This window comes from Sinocyclocheilus anshuiensis, unplaced genomic scaffold, assembly GCF_001515605.1.
Source record: "Sinocyclocheilus anshuiensis isolate Anshui unplaced genomic scaffold, SAMN03320099.WGS_v1.1 scaffold249, whole genome shotgun sequence".
In the NCBI taxonomy this organism is placed as follows: domain Eukaryota; kingdom Metazoa; phylum Chordata; class Actinopteri; order Cypriniformes; family Cyprinidae; genus Sinocyclocheilus; species Sinocyclocheilus anshuiensis.
Window position 1 is genome coordinate 822437 of NW_015540871.1, and position 19613 is coordinate 842049.

At 37.2% G+C, this 19613-nt stretch overlaps 1 protein-coding gene and 1 pseudogene across 1 annotated transcript; one reads left to right on the forward strand and one right to left on the reverse strand.

Moving 5' to 3' along the window:
* Nucleotides 1-8227: 8227 nt before the first annotated feature.
* On the reverse strand, nucleotides 8228-14107 carry LOC107688099 (guanine nucleotide-binding protein G(I)/G(S)/G(O) subunit gamma-13-like). The gene is made up of 3 exons (XM_016485665.1): nucleotides 13670-14107; nucleotides 11356-11488; nucleotides 8228-9001 (listed from the first exon to the last, which is right to left on the reverse strand). The coding sequence occupies exons 2-3, from the start codon at nucleotides 11451-11453 to the stop codon at nucleotides 8896-8898; spliced, it is 204 nt and encodes a 67-aa protein (XP_016341151.1). The 5' UTR covers nucleotides 11454-11488; nucleotides 13670-14107; the 3' UTR covers nucleotides 8228-8895.
* A 4301-nt stretch (nucleotides 14108-18408) lies between these two features.
* The window catches only part of LOC107688140 (E3 ubiquitin-protein ligase TRAF7-like), a 13497-nt pseudogene continuing 12292 nt past the window's right edge, over nucleotides 18409-19613 (forward strand).

Consider the following 19613-nt stretch of genomic DNA (forward strand, 5'->3'; position numbering starts at 1 on the left):
TTAAATAACGATTTAAAATAAATAGAGGGGTTTTGTCTCACAAAACTATATAAAAATAAAAATAGAAAAATACAGCAATAGAAAGAGGTGGCCAAACTAGAAAATTCACCATGGAAGTAAAAAAAAAAAAATCTGGGTTTTGAATGTCATGAGGGTAAGTAAAGATGACGAAATTGTGAACTATCTATTTAATTCAAAATGCTCACACATTTTAAATGCATATACAAGGAAGACCGTTGTCTCTGTACTGTAGCTAAGAGCAATAATCACATACAACAATAACAGTGGATAATTTATAGGACACCGGCACCGCATCCACCTGTCATGTAGAAGCGTTAATACACAGTCATCCATGAAACCATTTGAACAGATATAATGCTTTTTGATCTGGGCCGGGGAGCTCTATTTGCTAAATGACTGTTAAATCTTCTCTGGTGATTTTAGGAGTGGGGAGGTGGGGTGGCGGGTTCAGCAACTAAGGCTTATGCAGAAAAGATGCCCTAAATTTGTGTTCCTGTGGGTTAATGCTCGAAGACAGAGCCATTCAAGTTTTACCATGACAGCAATGTTTTATTGAGCAGCTTTCTCTGGACTGGGAGATGCCAATCGTTCAGGCATAGATCTTGCGGCAAATGCAGACCTCCTTATTTGTTTGTGTGAAAAATATGTTTTCTGTGACATGAGCTATCAGAACTCAGTGTGTTTATAAACAGCTCATATTATAAATGATTGGCCTCATTTATATATTATATTATATTATATTATATTATATTATATTATATTATTATATTGGGTTTATGTTTTTACAATTAACTAAAGCAAATTAAAGAAATTGTTCAACCAAAAATTAATCATCATTTATGTCATCATCAATGTCTTTCCAAACATGTAAGACTTTCTTTAATAAAAGTAAATGGTGACCACGGCTTTACCTGTTCCCCATCCACTTCGGAAATGTCATTGGAATGTCATTGAAAAGAGACATTCTGCTAAATATCTCCTTTTCTTCTTCACAGAATAAAGACATTCATAATAGCCTTGCAACAATACAAAGGTAAGTAAATGATGAGAGAATTTTCATTTTTGGATGAACTATCTCTTTAAAATAATTATTGTCTCTAATGACTCCTAAAGATCATACCGTGTTGATGGGCCTTCTTTGATGGTGCAGAAGGAACTCTGTCTCACTGTACATCATTCAATCTCTATGGCAGGGTTCCAGTTTCATAAGAGTGCTCCAGCATGTGCAACCTCATGGGATCAAGCAAAAGGATGCTGTACCGGAGGGAGAGCGAACCGATTACATGATGGACCTACACCGCTCTCTACCAGGGACCTCCCTGACCCACCCTCCCCCTTCCAGAGGCAAATGGAAAGAGAAGGTCTGGTTATTTCTGTGATGTCTGTCCATGAATTGTTAATGCCTTTGAATTGGCTGACTGCGCTTTGCTGAGCCTGAGCTGGTTAATTAGACCTAAGGGACGGAGCAAGAGAGGACAAAACTGACAAAGAAAAGTGGCATTATCTATGCACAGTAGATCTCACCAGGTTGGATGGGGAAAGAAATCTATGTGTCTGATGCTATAACTCTCATGCGGTGTCAGAAAGTAACTTTTCCATTAATGGGAAACATTTGATACTGTGGAATTGACATGTATTTATGTTATTTAGATGTTACCCTGGACTACAAAACCAGTCTTAAGTGTCAATTTTTTCGAAATTAAGATTTACACATCATCTGAAAGCTGAATAAATAAGCTTTGCATTGATGTATGGTTTGTTATAGGACAATATTTGGTCGAGATACAACTATTTGAATATCTGGAATCTGAGGGTGCAAAAAAATCAAAATATTGACCCCATCCAGAGGCAAATGGAAAGAGAAGGTCTGGTTATTTCTGTGATGTCTGTCCATTAATTGTTAATGCCTTTGAATTGGCTGACTGCGCTTTGCTGAGCCTGAGCTGGTTAATTAGACCTAAGGGACGGAGCAAGAGAGGACAAAACTGACAAAGAAAAGTGGCATTATCTATGCACAGTAGATCTCACCAGGTTGGATGGGGAAAGAAATCTATGTGTCTGATGCTATAACTCTCATGCGGTGTCAGAAAGTAACTTTTCCATTAATGGGAAACATTTGATACTGTGGAATTGACATGTATTTATGTTATTTAGATGTTACCCTGGACTACAAAACCAGTCTTAAGTGTCAATTTTTTCGAAATTAAGATTTACACATCATCTGAAAGCTGAATAAATAAGCTTTGCATTGATGTATGGTTTGTTATAGGACAATATTTGGCCGAGATTTGAAAATCTGGAATCTGAGGGTGCAAAAAAAATCAAAATATTTAGAAAATTGCCTTTAAAGTTGTCCAAATGAAGTTCTTAGCAATGCATATTACTAATCAAAAATTAAGTTTTAATATATTTACGGTAGGAAATTTACAAAATATCTTCATGGAACATGATCTTTACTTAATATCCTAATGATTTTTGGCATAAAAGAAAAATCTATAATTTTGACCTATACATCCAATGTATTTTTGGCTATTGCTACAAATATACCTGTGCAACTTAAGACCCATATCACATATATTAAGGGTCACATATATGAATTGAAATGCATTAAATTATTAATTAATAGTTGTATTCAGCAAGGATGCATTAAACTGATTAAAAGTGACAGTAAAGTCTTTTACATTGTTACAAACAAAAATTATATTTCAAATAAATGCTGATTCATCAAATAATTTCTTAAGCACCAAATCAGCATATTAGAATGAGTTCTGAAGGAATATGTGACACTGAAGACTGGAGTAATGATGCTGAAAATTGTGCCATCTCCAGAATAAATTAAAAACATTCAAATAGAAAACTTATTTTAAATTGTAACAGTATTTCACAATATTACAGTTTTTACTGTATTTTGTTCAAATAAATACAGTCTTGTTGGGCATTAGAGCATAAGAAACATAAAAAAATCATACAGTCCCCAAACATTTGAATGGTAGTGTATATACTATTTTATATACTAATTTTGCTCCCATTTTTAGAATTATGGGGGCCCCTTGTAAATTTCGGATCCTGCTCTAATCTGATGGTTTGCGGAATTCTGTGTTTTGTAGGTTTTTGCACTGTGGGTGGCATTTTCTTAAGCATGCGTTCAAACGTTCTCACTAAATATTTTATTTCAGCTGTGCATTGCTTGAGTCTGCATTGTCTGCAAGATATTTCCTCTTATTTTGTATGCTCTACTTTGCTACATTTTAAACCCAATTGCAAATTAATTCAAATGTTTTTTAAAAAGTATATTGCAATAGAACAACGTAGAATCAAAGAATGCAACCTTATTATCTCGCCATAAACATCAGTGCACTGGCAAATCTCCCACTGTTGCAAGCACACGGGAGAGTGCTATAAAAGGAAGACTGTGGTCTTAAAGCATGTACCCTGTATTTCTTCTTTTGGAATATTTCTGGAATATTGTCGTCTCTCGGTCAGCTTGTTGCCATGGCATTCCCAGAGTGCCGCTCCCTCTCCTTATGTCACACAGTCAGTTAGAGTGAGTCAGTATTTTTCCACAGTAAGACATACAGCATATACAGCTGCCGCCAGTCTTAGCATGCACACAGATGATGTGCACAGTTTGGAATGTCCCATGGACTGCGCTACATACTTAAAATGTTGACCTTGGCAAAAAATATTCAAGATGCATATTTTAGAATCTGTGAGTTCAGCGATTAATATTTAGGGTAACGTTTGATGATTTTACCTCTGTCTCAGCTGCTGATGATGTGCAATGTTATGAGACCGATTCCCCATAAGACACTGCTGCTTCTACGCCACATGGTCTGCTAACAAAGCACCAGAGATTAAAGAGCTGTCAGCTCGGGGCTTTAATCTCCTAAAGAGGGACCGCTGGGGCACACAGGCACGTCACAGCACATACTTCCTGTCACTGCCAGTTGTCTGAAGGAGGGATGCCAGTGACAGCATTTATGCACGACTTGAAGGATGATGCTTTTTGCTTATTAACAAAAGACTCAGACTGTATGTGTTTTCATATCGGTTGCCTGAGAGATAGTAGGAGTGGCCTTGTAACACTGAGTGGAATAAGAGGCATTTGGTCCCTCTTGGGCAGTTCAGCCAGATCGTTGTGCAAACACAGCAGGCCCACTGGGGTTAACTCAGCCATGTAATGACACCACAGTGGAATAATGGGCAGCCGTGCTCAAGTTTGTTTTTGCTTGCCTTGTAAAATGGCTGATTCTGAACTGTGAGGACACATACCTTGGGAAGGAACCTCTCACTCAGGTTCAGTTTACGATCAGAGCGCCATTCGCAGCATTAGAACCATACATCTCCCTCTTAGAGCACGTTTGCACATGTGCCAAAAGTGGGCCAAAGATCACAATCTCAACACACATCTCCACTCATTCAATTTACACTCAGCCGATTCCAATTAGCCCAGGGTGCAGAAACAGAAGAGTTTAGAGGGGAGAGGGAAAAAATGGGTGTCTCCAGAATCTTGCACTGTCCTCATTTGAGGAAATGAAGCATGGCCTCGGCTTGACCCGTCTCCCTTGGCACTCAGGCAAATGGAATGAAGCGTGCAGGTGTTCGACAGCACTAATATATACGTGTAGGTTGACTATATAAGAGTGCACTGACAGAACTAGATCACTTGCCTTTGCCAGGGGACAAGAGCCATGCTGCTGTGACAGAAATGGCTCATAAATGGCCACACACTGTATGCATACACTCTACTTTACATATATTAAGTCTCAAGAAGCCTACTTGCTCATTGCTCCTTTATACAAGTAGACCAGTGACATTTATGTCTTTTTTTTCTCACATTTACTTATTTGTTTGACTTTTTTTGACCATTTTTGCCCTTTCCAATAATTTAAAACATTAAAAAATCAGTTTATACATATGATTTGAACATACCTCTTCTATGATGAATATTTTTTAATTTCTACATGAAATTTATTTTATATATTTTTTAGGGACAAAGTAAAAGATGTCAAGAGTGGCACAGCTGCCTTGATATTATAAGGAAGAAAAAAAGCTTAATTACAGAAAACAATTCCTGAACATACAATCTTATCAAGTACAGTATTTTTTGCATAATCATTTATAATTTCTTAGACAAAAAAAAAAAATGCACCCAAAAAAACATCCTGCTGCTTATTAAAATTTGAAAATATTATGGTGCAAGTGCCCAATATTTATTTGTATGGAAAGACATTTTTTCAAATATTGGGGATATTTGTATACACACACACACACACACACACACACACACACGCACACAAAAATAATTAATAAAATGTTTCAGAATAATGATTAATATGTAAACACCTACTAATGACCTTAGAGAAAAGGACTTTTGAGTTGTATAAGAAAATTTTGTTTCTTTTGCATTGATAATGGACTTGACACATATTTGCCTAATTCGGTCATATTTAGTTCATGTTCTTAAGACATGGTCATGCATGAACTAAAAGGATAGATTAGCACTGCCCTGTGGTTAAAAATAAAATGATATGCATAAGGTTGACACTAAGTAGGTTTAAATGACCACAAACCCTGGTGACCACTATCCTCATTTGAACCGGATATATGTGATGTTAAAATACTGTCTGGATCACACTTTTACACTCTTGAGATTGTTCTCTTCTCACAACACCTCTTTTTTAGATTCTCAATGGAGAACAGCAAGAGTGTTTAGAGCAGCAAGTGGTTTTACAAGCCAGAACCCATTATTTATTCTCTCCTGTGATATGTCCATTCACGGTCCATATGCCCTTCTTAGCATAAATCCCCATTTCAGATCCAGATATAGGGTTCAAATACATGCATTTGCCGTATTTAGATTAAAGAGACTTTGCCATATATGCAGATTTATGGTCATTGTGTCAAACTTCATCAGAGTAGTACTTTACCCCAGATGTGTACATTTAAGCAGACTATTGGTCCATGTGATCCCATATGTATTTAGAAATTGAGATTTGTGATGGGGCTGAGAGAGTGGATTATTTTGGGCAGATTAGAGTGTCATCTGCTTCATTAGAGTGTTCAACTGGCGTAGAGAGCAATCATGTGAATGTGTGGCTAGGCAATGGGCATCAGGATTACCAATCCTAATCTTAGAGAGTGAGCCATTATCCACTGCATTAGTCTCATGGTCCCCAGAACCACTCATGGCATCTTTGTTTAGTAAATGTCTGACTGGTGTACAGTCTGAAATGCACAGATCTATTGAGTGCATAAAGATTCGTTGGCTTTGATTATAATGCCTGGTAAAGTTTCACTTGCAATACACAGATAGGTCTGCACAAGTCAAAGTGTGTGAAAAGAAGAGCTACATTCTTTCCCTTAGTGGGAAAAAATGCTGTTTCTCTTAGTTGGGACGAAAAGACCCTCATGTGTTCCATTATTTAGCTGAGAATGAGTTTGTAATGCTTTTTGCAGTGATTTGGGAATGCGGATAAAAAGATGACAGACTGTGCTCATTCTGCTAGTGGTCTTGTTGTACAAAGCTGTGCCATGGCTTACTTCTACAAAAGAGATACCAGATCTGTTAAAGACAGTTGTCTCTCTCTCTCTCAGTATGGACATGGGGGGAAAAAACATCTGAGATTGTTTAGGATTAATTGCTTGTATTCCTCATTTGTAAGTTGCCTTGGATAAAAGCATCTACTAAATGAATAAATGTAAATGTAATATTTGTTGATAAAAGACCCCAAATGAAGGTATTTTGAAGACATTAGATTACATGTGATGAAAGCACTGTATAAACATAAAAAGTGGTTTTAGATGTCAATATATTGTTTGTTTTATTTAAATATCATAGAACATAAGCCTATGACCTGCCTACAGTCCAAAAACATGCATTTGCCATATTTAGGTCAAAGAGGCTTTAAGCTTTGCCATATATGCAGATTTATGGTCATTGTGTCAAACTTCGTCAGAGTTGCACTCTGAGTCTGTCAAGCTGTCCGAAACTTGGGGGCCGTTCACATGGGAAAAATTCTTGTTTATTGTCTCTGATATTTTTTTAATTGTTGTGCAGTGAAGTCCTGCTGTTTTTCAGTATCTCAAGCCATGAGGGTTGTGTAAAGACACTGTATAAAGTTAACAGCAGTTCACCTATAAACTTTGAAACCATTCAGTTGTCTATAGCTGTTTTGCTTCCCTTATTCTTGAGCTTACAAAAACATAAAGGTGGTAATTCAAGCAGCTCTTACAGTAAGAAAAACTCTTATTGTGAAATTTAGGTACAGGGGTACCGAACGCTGCATATGGCTTGTGGAAAAATAGATATTGTGGCCACAAAATGAAGAATTTGTTCCCACAACTTATTAATTTGTGGCCATGTTTTATTCATTTGTTCCCTCATTTTAGTTTAATCGTGGCCATGTTGTAGTAATTTGTTACTCGTTTTAATCATGGCCACGATTTAACTAAAATGAGGGAACAAATTAGTGCAAAGTGGTGATGGTTTTTACAAATGAAGTTGTGGGAACAAATTCTTAATTCATGGCAACAATATTGTGTCTCTACTTTCCCTGCATGTCATGTGCAGGGCTCCATAATGGGGTGAAGGGACATGATTAATTGTTGTTGTTTTTTTATCATAATGTATTATTACATTATATTATATTACATTAGTACATTCTCAAACTAAATTAATGTGTTACTGTAATCAGTAATTGTTATTAAGTAAACAGACAGATATAATATGAAACTTGCCATACCCATGACACACACCCAACTGAAACACACAAATGACATTAAAGCTGTCTAAAAATCCTCTACTTTATTCAGTAAGATGTTTTGTAAAACATTCAATAAAAAATGTAATCACTTATTGCTTTTTATTAAACTAGTACTTGATCTTATGCATATTTTCTCAACGCATTCTCATATGTAATACACCTCTAGATAATTAGACAGGTTTCTACTGTTTGAATATATAAAAACATGAACAAATCAAAAGTCACAAATTAACCCCATATCTTTGCCATAAGTGCAGATTGAGCTATTAATCTAAGAAAAAAAGCCTTGGCCGGTGCACAACCTCTCCGTTTGCATATCCATTCGATGCTTAAGGGTGCTGATGGTTTACTAGTCCCTCACACACATACATTCTTTTTAAGGAAATTGTGTACAAGGCAGTATTTGATGGTGATCTGGCAAGATGCGTTTTTTTCTTTTTATCCATAGCTTTCAAGGAAGGAAGGGTGCAGTTGAACAACAGCAGGTCCATTGTAACTTCTAAAGCAGTCGGCGCCGACAGCTTAGGTAGTGAATCAAACCATAAATAAATAAATTAATGATCATAAATAAGTTCATAAATTAAAACGATCTGTACATGTTTAAAAATGTCTGTAAGTGAGACAGCTGAGTGTGGTGTAAATAGTGCACGGGCCTGCAGGAGAACTGAACATGCTGCGTAACAGAGGGTAACTCACAAATTTGCTGCCTTTGCCTTTTTTGGTGTTTTTTTTTTTGCCTCTGTCATGCAGTATGTTGTCTAACAGGCCTTTTCTGGCATTTCGATGTCGACACTACATGCTTGAACTCCAGATCAAGTGTGACAACACTGAAGTCGAGTAGGCAAGAGAAATTCCACTAACTACATATAAAGATATATTGATGGTTATAAATATAATAATAATGCATGTCAAAGTGTCAAATTCTTCAAGTGACTACATAGAGCTAAATGTTGTATGTATGAGTGTGTGTTTTGTTGTGCAGTGGATGCTAAACTGCTGTACATTCATGGTGAGGGAATGAAACAGAGAGAGCAAGCGCCGTGTGATCCTGTCAGGCTGGTGGAGGCTCAGACGGAGGGCTGGGGCGACCGCTGCTGCTGCTGCTCTTTTATAGAAGCACACACTTGCCCTTCTCCACCCATGGATTGTTCTTCATCAGCTCAGGATTCAGGAAAGGGTCTTCAGGCACACACTCCTCGATCCACTTCACCAGGCTGAGGAGAGGAAGGAGAAGTTTCCTCATCATTCTGGGACTCAATGCTAACTGCGTAATCTATTTAAAGTAACAAATTTGGTGCAAAAATGAGTACTATTTAGGAGTAAATAGAGCAGAGATTTGCTCTGTATGCGTGTGACTTTGAACATGGATGCTGAGTGTGAAGGAATTGGGGCCATGCAAGATCGCACCCATGCTGAACAAATGATAAATGAGGGTGATAATCGCGTAACTCTTTGCTGAAGCATTATCCATCACAGGCGATTAATAGAAATGATGTGTCAGATGAGAGTAATATTCTTAGATTCATGCTAGACTCCATCTAAACCCGAATGCAATTAAGTCATCATGACCCAACATTATGACTCCACAATTGCTTATTCAGCTAAACTGCGCACAATAACACTGAAGGAACCACTATGCTGGCGTAAACTGGGCTGTTCACTACTGGCTGGTAAAAGGTCATTTGTAACAGAAAAATGACCATTGTGAATATTTCAGGAAGAGAGCCCTGGGACACAGGGAAATGAGATGTCACTGTAATGTGACAGTGGCGGGTGTGACTAATGGCGTTTTTCCACTGCATGGTACGGCACGGTACGGTTCACTTTTGGGGGGTTTTGGGGGGTTTTCTACTGGGTACAGTACCTGGTACCTGGTACTTTTTTTAGTACCACCTCGGTTGAGGTTCCAAGTGAACCGTACCGTTACCAAAACGTGACGTGTAAACTCTGCTGATCACGGATTGGCCGGAGAGAATCGTCACTACCTGCGTCACTGAACTTTCGACACAAACACAAAAGAACCGCTAGATTTAAATCAGCACAGCCAGAGATGGATCGAACGCAACTGTTTTGAACAAGCGCACCTTTTTTTAACAACCAAAAAGTGGCAAGCGTTGATAGCAGAGTCGTACCACGCAGTGGAAAAGCGCCATAAGAGGCCATGCTTGCACTCAAATTGGAGAGTAAAGCACCAGAGATCTGAGAGCATTAGCTTTGTCCTGAGCAATCACCAAAAGGACCTGGCCTCTGGGCAGCCTAATTTGTGACATGAGGTGAACCTGAAAATTCAGAAATAACTGCAGTGAGTTCATGGTGGCATAAGGGTTATTCAATCAGGAAACAGTTTAGAGAATCCAGTGACAAAACTGATCACTCTCCACAAGAGGAACTATGAGGTTTGAACTATGTGGAGTGGATAATTTAGGTAGGTGATACATTTTTTTAACATATTAGATGACGATTTACCAAATAAGTAAATAGACAGACAAGAAATACTAATTTAAGTTATTTTATTATTATTATTTTAATTATTTACTTGTATTACCTCCAGAACTTATATTAGCTTAAAGCTTCTGCTAAAATATAGTCCATTACAACAAAAAAGCGGGACGAATAACACAACAATATTAATATATATTGTTGAGGTTTTATGTTTACCATATACACTTCTGTTCAAATTTGACAGTAAAGACTTTTACATTTAACATTACCAAAAAAACTGTTCTTTTGAACTTTCTATTCATCAAAGATATGATGTAAAAATGTAAAAAAATAAAATAAAATAAAATAAAAAAAGTTTCCACAAAAATATTAAGCAATTGTTTGCAACATTGATAGTAATTAGAAATATTTCTTAAGTAGCAAATCATCATATTAGAATGATTTCTGAAGGATCATGTGACACTGAAGACTGGAGTAATGATGCTGAAAATTCAGATTTGCCATCACAGGAATAAAGTACACTTTAAAATATATTAAAATACAACAATTATTTTAAATTCTAATGATATTTCGCAATATTACTATTTTTATTGTATTTTTAAACAAATGCAGCCTTGGTGAGAATAAGATACTTTTTTTCTTAAGAAATATAAAAAAATCTTATTGACCCCCAAACCTTTACGCTGTAGTGAATATTAAAATAATACTGAAACCCTTAAAGTGCAATTTTTACCCACAGCAAAAAGTCACTAAATTGCTCCAATTAGCTAGTCTTAACTTGCGTTAGTATGCAAAGAGAGAGGTCACAGAGTAATATGAGAGAAATGAAAGAAGAACTAGTATATTGTCAAAATAACCATTAAATGTACCGTTTAGAAGTTATTATAACAAAACATTGACTGGTCAATGCCATTTTGACCAATGACAATTAAGTATTTGTATAATAAACGGACAGAATACATGGGTGATGTTCTAATGACTTGCTGTTAGGTTTCTCTGTACTTGATTAGCAACAAAAATAGAAGGAGGGTAGAAGAAGTCATTATCTTTTCTGTTGTGATATGCGTAAAATATATGGGTTGGAACAGAGACTATCAGTGTGCAGAACAAAAGAAAGCACACTCACTCTGTCACTGTCTTTGAGGATTTCTCCCTTTTGAAGGCCAGCTGGTACTTGAGGCTTTCTACCTCCTTCTTCATCTGGGGCAAGTCCATCTCATCCATGACTGCGGCTTGATGTGGAAGTGATCAAACTAAACCTAAACAAAAAGATTGAAACAAGAAAGATTGTTTTTGCACATTGTGTCCCAAAACAAATGCTCATACTTAAATTGCTTTTACATGACTCAGTGATTCTTTCAACAGCCATCCTAAGAAGTTTTAGACAGGTGAATTGTGCTGGCTCAAAATGTAAATGTATTTTTATTGTGATGTAGCTTGAACAGCTGATTTTGCATCAGTCGATGAGGGTTGTAATTAAAAATCTTGCCAAACCAGCACCTCACAGTATTTGTATGTACAGTAATAATGATTTGTGAATGTGATTTGTATGCCCATGCTGAACAGTTTGCATATGTTCCATGATATGAAAATAAACAATGAAACCACTTTTTGTAATGTTTATTCATTTGCTTTGACTATATATATATATATATATATATATATATTTGAATCTTTTTTTTATTCTTTTTTTTTATTTTGCATTTGATTCATTCATGATTCATAAAGTCTTATTGACTGTTCTTGTATTTTTATTTTACAACAATTGAAAAAGTTAAAATGTGTGGTTATTAACTGTTTCTACCTCATGTATCCCTTAAGAATGTTTTTATTGGTCTAGTCTGAGGTTATAAGGCTAATTCAGTCATGCTACATTTTTATTTTTGACTTGAAAAACAAGCTAAATAGATGTCACCAATCACATTTTAGACATTTTAGACTTCCTCACAAGACATTTTGTTCTGGGATGTACTGCATGCATAAATGTAGCTTTCAAATAAAAGATTTCAGATGCTTGTCTAATGCTTCCTCCTCTCTGAGCAGGAGTTAAGGGGGATCAGAGTTTGAGTCTTGAGAGTTTTGAGTGTTGAGAGGAGTCCAGCATTAGGGCATGTGTGAGCCAGAGAGCAGAGACAGTTCAGCATGCAGGTGTTCTGCTGCCTGTCTACATCCGTCCCATAAAGGCTTTTAAGTGCTTCCAAGCAACACCAGCCAGACACTGGAGCCTCGCACTCTAAAAGCTCTGATTTCACTATCTGAGACTAAACACACTCAGAGCAGCTGGGAGATTGTGCTGTTTTTCCAATCAAACGTGATGTTCAGAAATGGTTATGGGACAAAGCTGTTTCACAAGCTGTACAAATAAATGTACTGCTCTAACGTCTCACTTCTTTCAAACCATCCATAAATACTTCATGCGTATGGAGATATTCAAGAAATACTTTTTAAATGTGAAATTGTGTGCCAATATAATGAAATAAGAAATCGGTTGTTGCTAAAAGGTAAATACACTGATTTCAGTGCTTCACTGAGGTCCTAAACAAATATATAATCAATAGTGTCCCAGAATATACAGCAGTTTGCCACAAGCCATAAACCTCTTTTTTTCCACTCACCCATTAGTAATGAACCAAATATTATTGATGCAACAAATATTTGATGAAATGAATGGATAATACTATTAAGGTTTATGTTTTTGGTTTGTTCATAATATTATGTATACAAAAGGACAGTGTGACATATTAGATGGAGGACCAGGACAAACTTCCCAAACCAAGTTCTTCATGTAGGTCGTTCAGTGATGTAGGTCCTCACCACATTGCATCCAAATAGGGAGGGTAAATTTCAGTTTGATTAAAAAAAGAATTCAAAATGTAATTACTAAACAAAAGCACATTTATAATAATATGTGTGTGTTGTGTCCTAACTGATATGCTGGCGTAGAAAGAACTAAAGAAGAGAAATGAGAAATCAAATCTGTCAATAAATGTGATAGCACAATTTCTGTAGCTACATGATCATCTGATTAAGACAAGCATGACTTGCTGTATCTCAGTTACCTCCAATGGGTATATTTAGGTTTCCCAGAGCAGATAAAACTATTAAGAAGCTACTGCAGGCTGAGGCTGAATTGCAGGCTTCTTAATTTCCTCCTTCCTCTGTAAATATGATTTTATTCATCAAAAATGTGGGACGGATACAAGCAGGACGCTGAAAATCGAAGTTTTATGTAACACCGGCAAAATCGCTGGCAGCCACAGCAGCGATGGATGAAGGGAGTGGTAAAAAACAATATGAAAATGCAAAAAAATAAAGAAATAAGAATGCATGGGTATCAATAACTAACATTTCACGCTAACATCATAAGTTATGTCAACTGTCATCAAGAGACAATCACGGAAAAGATTAGCTCGATATGAATTCACATTTGTGTCGCTTACCTCGGTGATGTATCTTTGGGTAACGTTAATACCCGAAGCCCGTCTTTGGTGCAGACTGTTCTTATCTATGGGAAATGTCCTCAGATCAATCAAAACACATACGCCTGTGTCTAATTGACGAAAAACGATGGACGACTGTGTATCCGATGTAGACAGCCAAAGGACTAGACAGGGAGACTAAAGATAAGCTGGCAAGCTCCGGCAGCAGCGCCAGAGACAGCTGAAAAGATGCTGAAGAAGTTGAGCTGATGGCAGTGGTAACAGCCCAGTAATGTGCTGCTCAGCCGCTGCTGGGCCAATGTGTAGAGGAGGTGCTGGCGCAAATCTGCCTGGGAGGGGGGAATCAGAGGACGGTTATATGCCGTTGAAGTCGAAATGCCTCTCCTAATGTTGTAGACAAAAGGACGGTCGACGTCCCGATGCCTATTCGCTAGAATTGTCAGGGTCAGTGTTTAGATTTTCCATATGCTTCTACTCTCCTGGTACGTTTAGTCCACTTTGCCCTAATATGGAAAAACTGAGCTCCAACTTGAGATTATGTTTTTTTTTGTTTTTAAAAGAAAACGTTTAATTATTTAGTCGTGCGATTCATTTATTCATTATATAGATTATTGGAGTGATATACAAACAGTGAACCTTTACACTAAATATGAACGCTGTTGGAACACTTATTAAACACATTTAAAGTTACTCTTTGTTTAAAAAAAAATATATGTTTAAAAATGTTATTAATGAGTGTGTGCAAATCGTCCAAACCATGTCTTTATCAAACTACACATTAATAAGCCTGTAATAGAACGCTGCGGTGATGTAGCCTATTTTTGTAGGCCAACACGGAAGTTAGCATCACCCTGGTTCCCTTGACAAAAACCCAATTGGATTTTTTCATTGGCTTTTGGATGTTTGGACAAGTTAAACACAACTTTTATGAATTTTGATTCTGAAATAAAATCAGCAGAAGTAAAAAGTTAAATGCAGGCTATAAACAAACTACACCATGGTTGCATGACTTCATCGTCACCATTCCTTATAAACATATAGGGTTACTTCAAAAAAACATATAGGGTTATAACTGATCCCCGATAGCACACATACGTCTTTGACGTCTGCATACATCTGCAATACGTCTATAGGACGTTTCCTATCAGATGTCAAACAGACGTTTCGAAAATGTCTTTAAGATATTTATGATTTAGAATGTATGTAAAACTGACATCTTAAAGACGTCTATCAGATGTTTGTACACAGCAGATGCTTTCCAGATGAAGCGATCTTTAGCAGACATCTTGCAGATGAACGTGTGCTATCATCAGGGATATGTAGTATGTCATAGAATAAAACGTGAAAATATCTTGATCTTCTGTAAACCATAGATCTTATTTAACCAAACACCCACTGACTAGGATGATAAAACCGGAAGTGGTTTTCTGCATTTTGGCCTACAGATATATGTCATCCCTACAGCACTCTATTCTTATTGTAGAGCTGTCTACGGATTTTGCGTGATATTGCATATAGGCTATATGTCATTTGCCCATGCGTCTCATGTCATATTCGTACACACAAGAAAAGTAGCTCTGGCTATGAACAACGTGAAGCTGAAATTTGTTATGGATCATTCAAAATGGCAAACCTCTAGGAAATCACCGGTTTTAAAAACGAAACAAACATTTTTTTTTTTTATTTGCCCGTTTGCTCTGATAAGATGTCCTGTACACTGGTGCCTCCAACCTCATTTATCCATGGAGAAGAGCAGAGCCAAAACTAAAATAATGTTCTTCTGTAAAACACATGCAGTTTTATATTTTTTAACTGCTACATGGCCAAAAGTTACATAGTTACATGACTGAGACTGTTTTTTAATTCTGTTCATTTATGCAAAACATAAACATAACAAATTTGAGCTGTAGTTTGTATTAATTATATTACAAATGCTCTTGCACACAATTTGACATAATAAGCCTGAAAGCACTGACAACAGTATTCCATAAAGGGTGAAATGGCTGTAAACTGCTCACAGGGAGATTTAAAGGTTTGCCTGTTGGCTGATACAAGGGCATCTGTCATATGCTCATCTCAGAGCAGCACTCATGTCAGTCTTCTGTGATATCTCACCCAAGAGCAACATCAGGAGGTGTAAGATGAGGAGAGGTGCCTGCAGGGGCAGCAGATCAGATGAGCCCCCTTTTGTTGGACCACCATCACCAATGCATTTTTGGCTAATGCTAAAAGAAACAAGGGATGTCTTGTTGAAAGACAGACAAAGACATTAACCAATGGCTGTTTCATAAAAGCATGTGGCAAGAAAAAAAATCACCGAATCCATCTAATATGAAAAATTCTTATCTAATTAACTAAACAATATTGGGTCGATAATGCGAAGATGGAGAAGAAGTGGCTGCCACCAACCAAAGTAAACCACAGCTAAAATACTGATAAATATAATTTATTCCTATATGCTAAATATAGGCTTGATAAGATTAATGGTCACTAGATTCTATACGTACAATTCTGAATGGATTAAACATTCTGAGAGTTGATTGCAAACCTCCATTATCTGTATCAGATCACAGTAAAACACCAAACTCATTATCATTTATGTACTTGATCAAGCTATGACAAGTGATTCTTCATTTTTTTTAAGTATTTTTTATCCAAACTGACTGCTTTTAAAGTGTATTCAATAAAATGACAATACATTAACCAGTTTGAATTAGCTTTTTCGGATATTTGTGTTTCACAAACAGAAACAGACTAATGGCCACTGACCAGTTCTACCTTCAGCCATCTACTTCCTTTAGCACATTCTATTTTTATTGCATGCATCATTTATTGCATGGGCATACGGGAAGAATGAGCTCTGCTCTGAATACGCTTAAATGGATCCTGAATGAAGAACTTCCTGCAATGGCTTGCCGATGGGGTCAAGCTTTTGATGGGTGCGCTGGTTATTCTTTGGCTTAACAGTGCAAAGAGTATCTTAAGTGGCAGGTAGGACAACAGTTCATAGAGGCTGTGATGCTTCATCAAAGAGAATTTACACAGATACCCTTTAATAGCCTGGGACCGCATTCTGAAGATAAAGACACGTCACATGTGTCCTAAATTGATGGGTGTCCATGAGAAACTGCCATTAGTGCTGTAACACAAAGAGCAAATGCAAGGCGCCGTAAGCTACTCTAAAGGAAGTTGCAGCTGAAAGGAATCAAGACTGTAGCAGTCAAAGACATGTTATATTCACAACATTTCATCATTTATTTTGGGCTTAAGTGGTTTACCTGGCTCTGAGAACAGCATAATGGAGCATCTCCAGCCAGGTGAATGCAGGTCAAATCATTCATCTCTGCTCAAAAGTGCATGGCAGTAACAATGTCAAAATATCATTATCATTTTATACATTTCAATGGATACAATTATAAGAATAAGAACATTTTATTATGTACTACATATTCCTAAAATACTACAACAGGTGACAGAAACATTTACAGTGTTTACAGCACACGAAGAAATATTTCCAAAATATTTCACTGAAATATCTAACTACATGGCAGAATTTAAAGGAATAAGATGTTAATTGATTGGCTGGAGTTGTGTGTATTACTTGTGGATTATTGTGATGCTTTTATCAACTGTTTGGACTCTCATTCTGACGGCACCCATTCACTGCAGAGGAACCATTGGTGAACAAGAGATGTAACGAAGAAACAAACTCATCTACATCTTGGATAACCTAAGTAAATGTTTTATTTTTGGGTGAATTGTTCCTTTAATCAACATCTAGAGACAACATCATAAATTAGGTGGCATCATAAGAGGTGGCAAAGAAGGTATAATTGTCTAAATGATAGTGATAGACCTGCTTTACTGATCTGCTGAGAGAATGTGAATTACAGAGTTTAATTCATGTCCAGACTTAGGATCTGAGCAAACAGCACCCTCTTCCGTTTAACTAATTAACTCAATATGGTAGACCCAGAATTAAAATGTAAACAGAAATGTAGATACAGAATAGACTGACAAACATTCAAGAATATGCAGCTGTACACAAAAGCAGAATTGTGAAAACCGTGCAATCATAACTAAAATATATACTAACAAAAAGCGTAACGTGACGTTAGATACGTGCATGCTGTTCGTCAACGAATCTTTTAAGTATATAAATCAGTGTTTTGAACAAACCTTTCAAGGGAACGAGTCGTTCTCGTTCACTTCCATGCACTGGCTCATTTTTTCATTGGAGCCTCTACTTGTGCTTGCCTTGTTTAGTTTTTTTCAATGATTTAAAGACATGCAGAGAGAAGAGTGAATTTTTAATTAGACTTGTTGAACGACTCAGTGTTGAATCAGTTTCGCGAATCGAATTCAACACAAAAGATTCTTTCAGCCACATAACTGGACAGCTGATTTGGTGGTTGCCTAGCAACATAAAAGACTGCAGCGCACTGCTCTTTTTAAAAGTCACCAAAAAAAAAAAGTCAGTGACTTTTTGGTCTGAAAGTTTCAGACCAAAAAAACGCGTTCGGTGTGATAGGGGCCTAACGGTGCAACCTGCAGGATTCAAAAGATTCGACTCACAAAGATTAATCAAAATCCCTACCACTAATGTAAACATTTGACGTTTAAACTCTTAAACTGACTTGAAAAATACCCAGTAAAAATCATGATCCAACCATATTGGTCTCATCATCTTGGATATTCAATAATCCTCGGCCGATTCCAGGAACTTGTTGCGTCAATTCCCGACAATGAAGCGTATTTGCTGTTCCGCACTACATTTCCCACAATCCTCTGGAATGTGCGTCTGGGTGTGTGAGAGAAAGATTAAAATTGGACCATCTGCAGACTTTGATTTGGTATCAATGGTGAGAACCTACTTTGTTTGACTAAATAGACATGCGAGACGTATCTTATGTTTTTTGTAGCTAAGCTAGAGGTCTATCTTACTACATTTTGTAAAGCTAAATATGGTGTTTTATTAAAGCTGTTCGACAAACCAACTTCGTCAGCTAGCCAACACAGCTAGCCAGCTCACTTCACGCACGCGAATCACTAACGTTAGCACATCATCAAACGAATCTGCTTGTTTGTCTTTTAGCGTGTTTTGCTGTTGTGTTATCATGGAATCATGTTGCTGTTAACATGTTATGCGTTTTATTTCCGTTTTATCTGGTGCTTACAAGACAATGTCCCCATTTTTAGCAGTCACCCGCTAACACAATCTTGGCTGTCTGAAAACATAGTGAGCTGCGTACTTTAACAGCATTGTTGTCTATAATTGGTGCGTTTGAACATTTTGAATCTCACCAATTGTGAGACATAAAGAGAGCAAAATCGCTGATCTTGTGTCTGTTGTGATTTCTGTGTTGCTAACATACAGCTCCGTCAGTTTAACGCTATGATTTGTTTTGACGCTCTGTCGGGAAGTGTGTCTGCTTTTCTTTACAGCTGATATTCTTTAAATATATAATGAAAGTGTTTGTATACCAACAGCGCTTTTTGTGAAGGGTTAGTTGACGCAAAAAAGTGTCCATTCACATTTTTTCCCTCAAGATTTTTAGGTTATATTTGAAAAGAATATCAAAATGAAAATATCTTCTGTAGCAGGTCACCATGTTAACACACACATATATGTGGCCAAGTGGCCAAGTACGGTGACCCATACTCGGAATTAGTGCTCTGCATTTATCCCATCCAACGTGCGCACACACACAGCAGTGAACACACACCCGGAGCAGTGGGCAGCCATTTTTTCGTTGCGGTGCCAGGGGAGGAGTTGGGGGTTCGGTGAGCGCTGTACATTCACTCCCCCTGCAGGTACGAGATTCGAACCCGCAACCTTTGGGTTACGAGTCCAACTCTCTAACCATTAGGGGGTGTGTGTGTGTGTGTGTGTGTGTGTGGGTGTGTGGGTGTGGGGGTGTGGGGGTGTGTGTGTGTGTGTGTG

Excerpts from the sequence above, each read along its gene's own strand:
- LOC107688099 (XM_016485665.1), bottom strand. The coding sequence starts at position 11,453 with ATGGATGAGATGGACTTGCCCCAGATGAAGAAGGAGGTAGAAAGCCTC. Across the intron at positions 9,002-11,355 it reads TCCTCAAAGACAGTGACAGA|CCTGGTGAAGTGGATCGAGG; the intron begins GTGAGTGTGCTT and ends TCCTCTCCTCAG.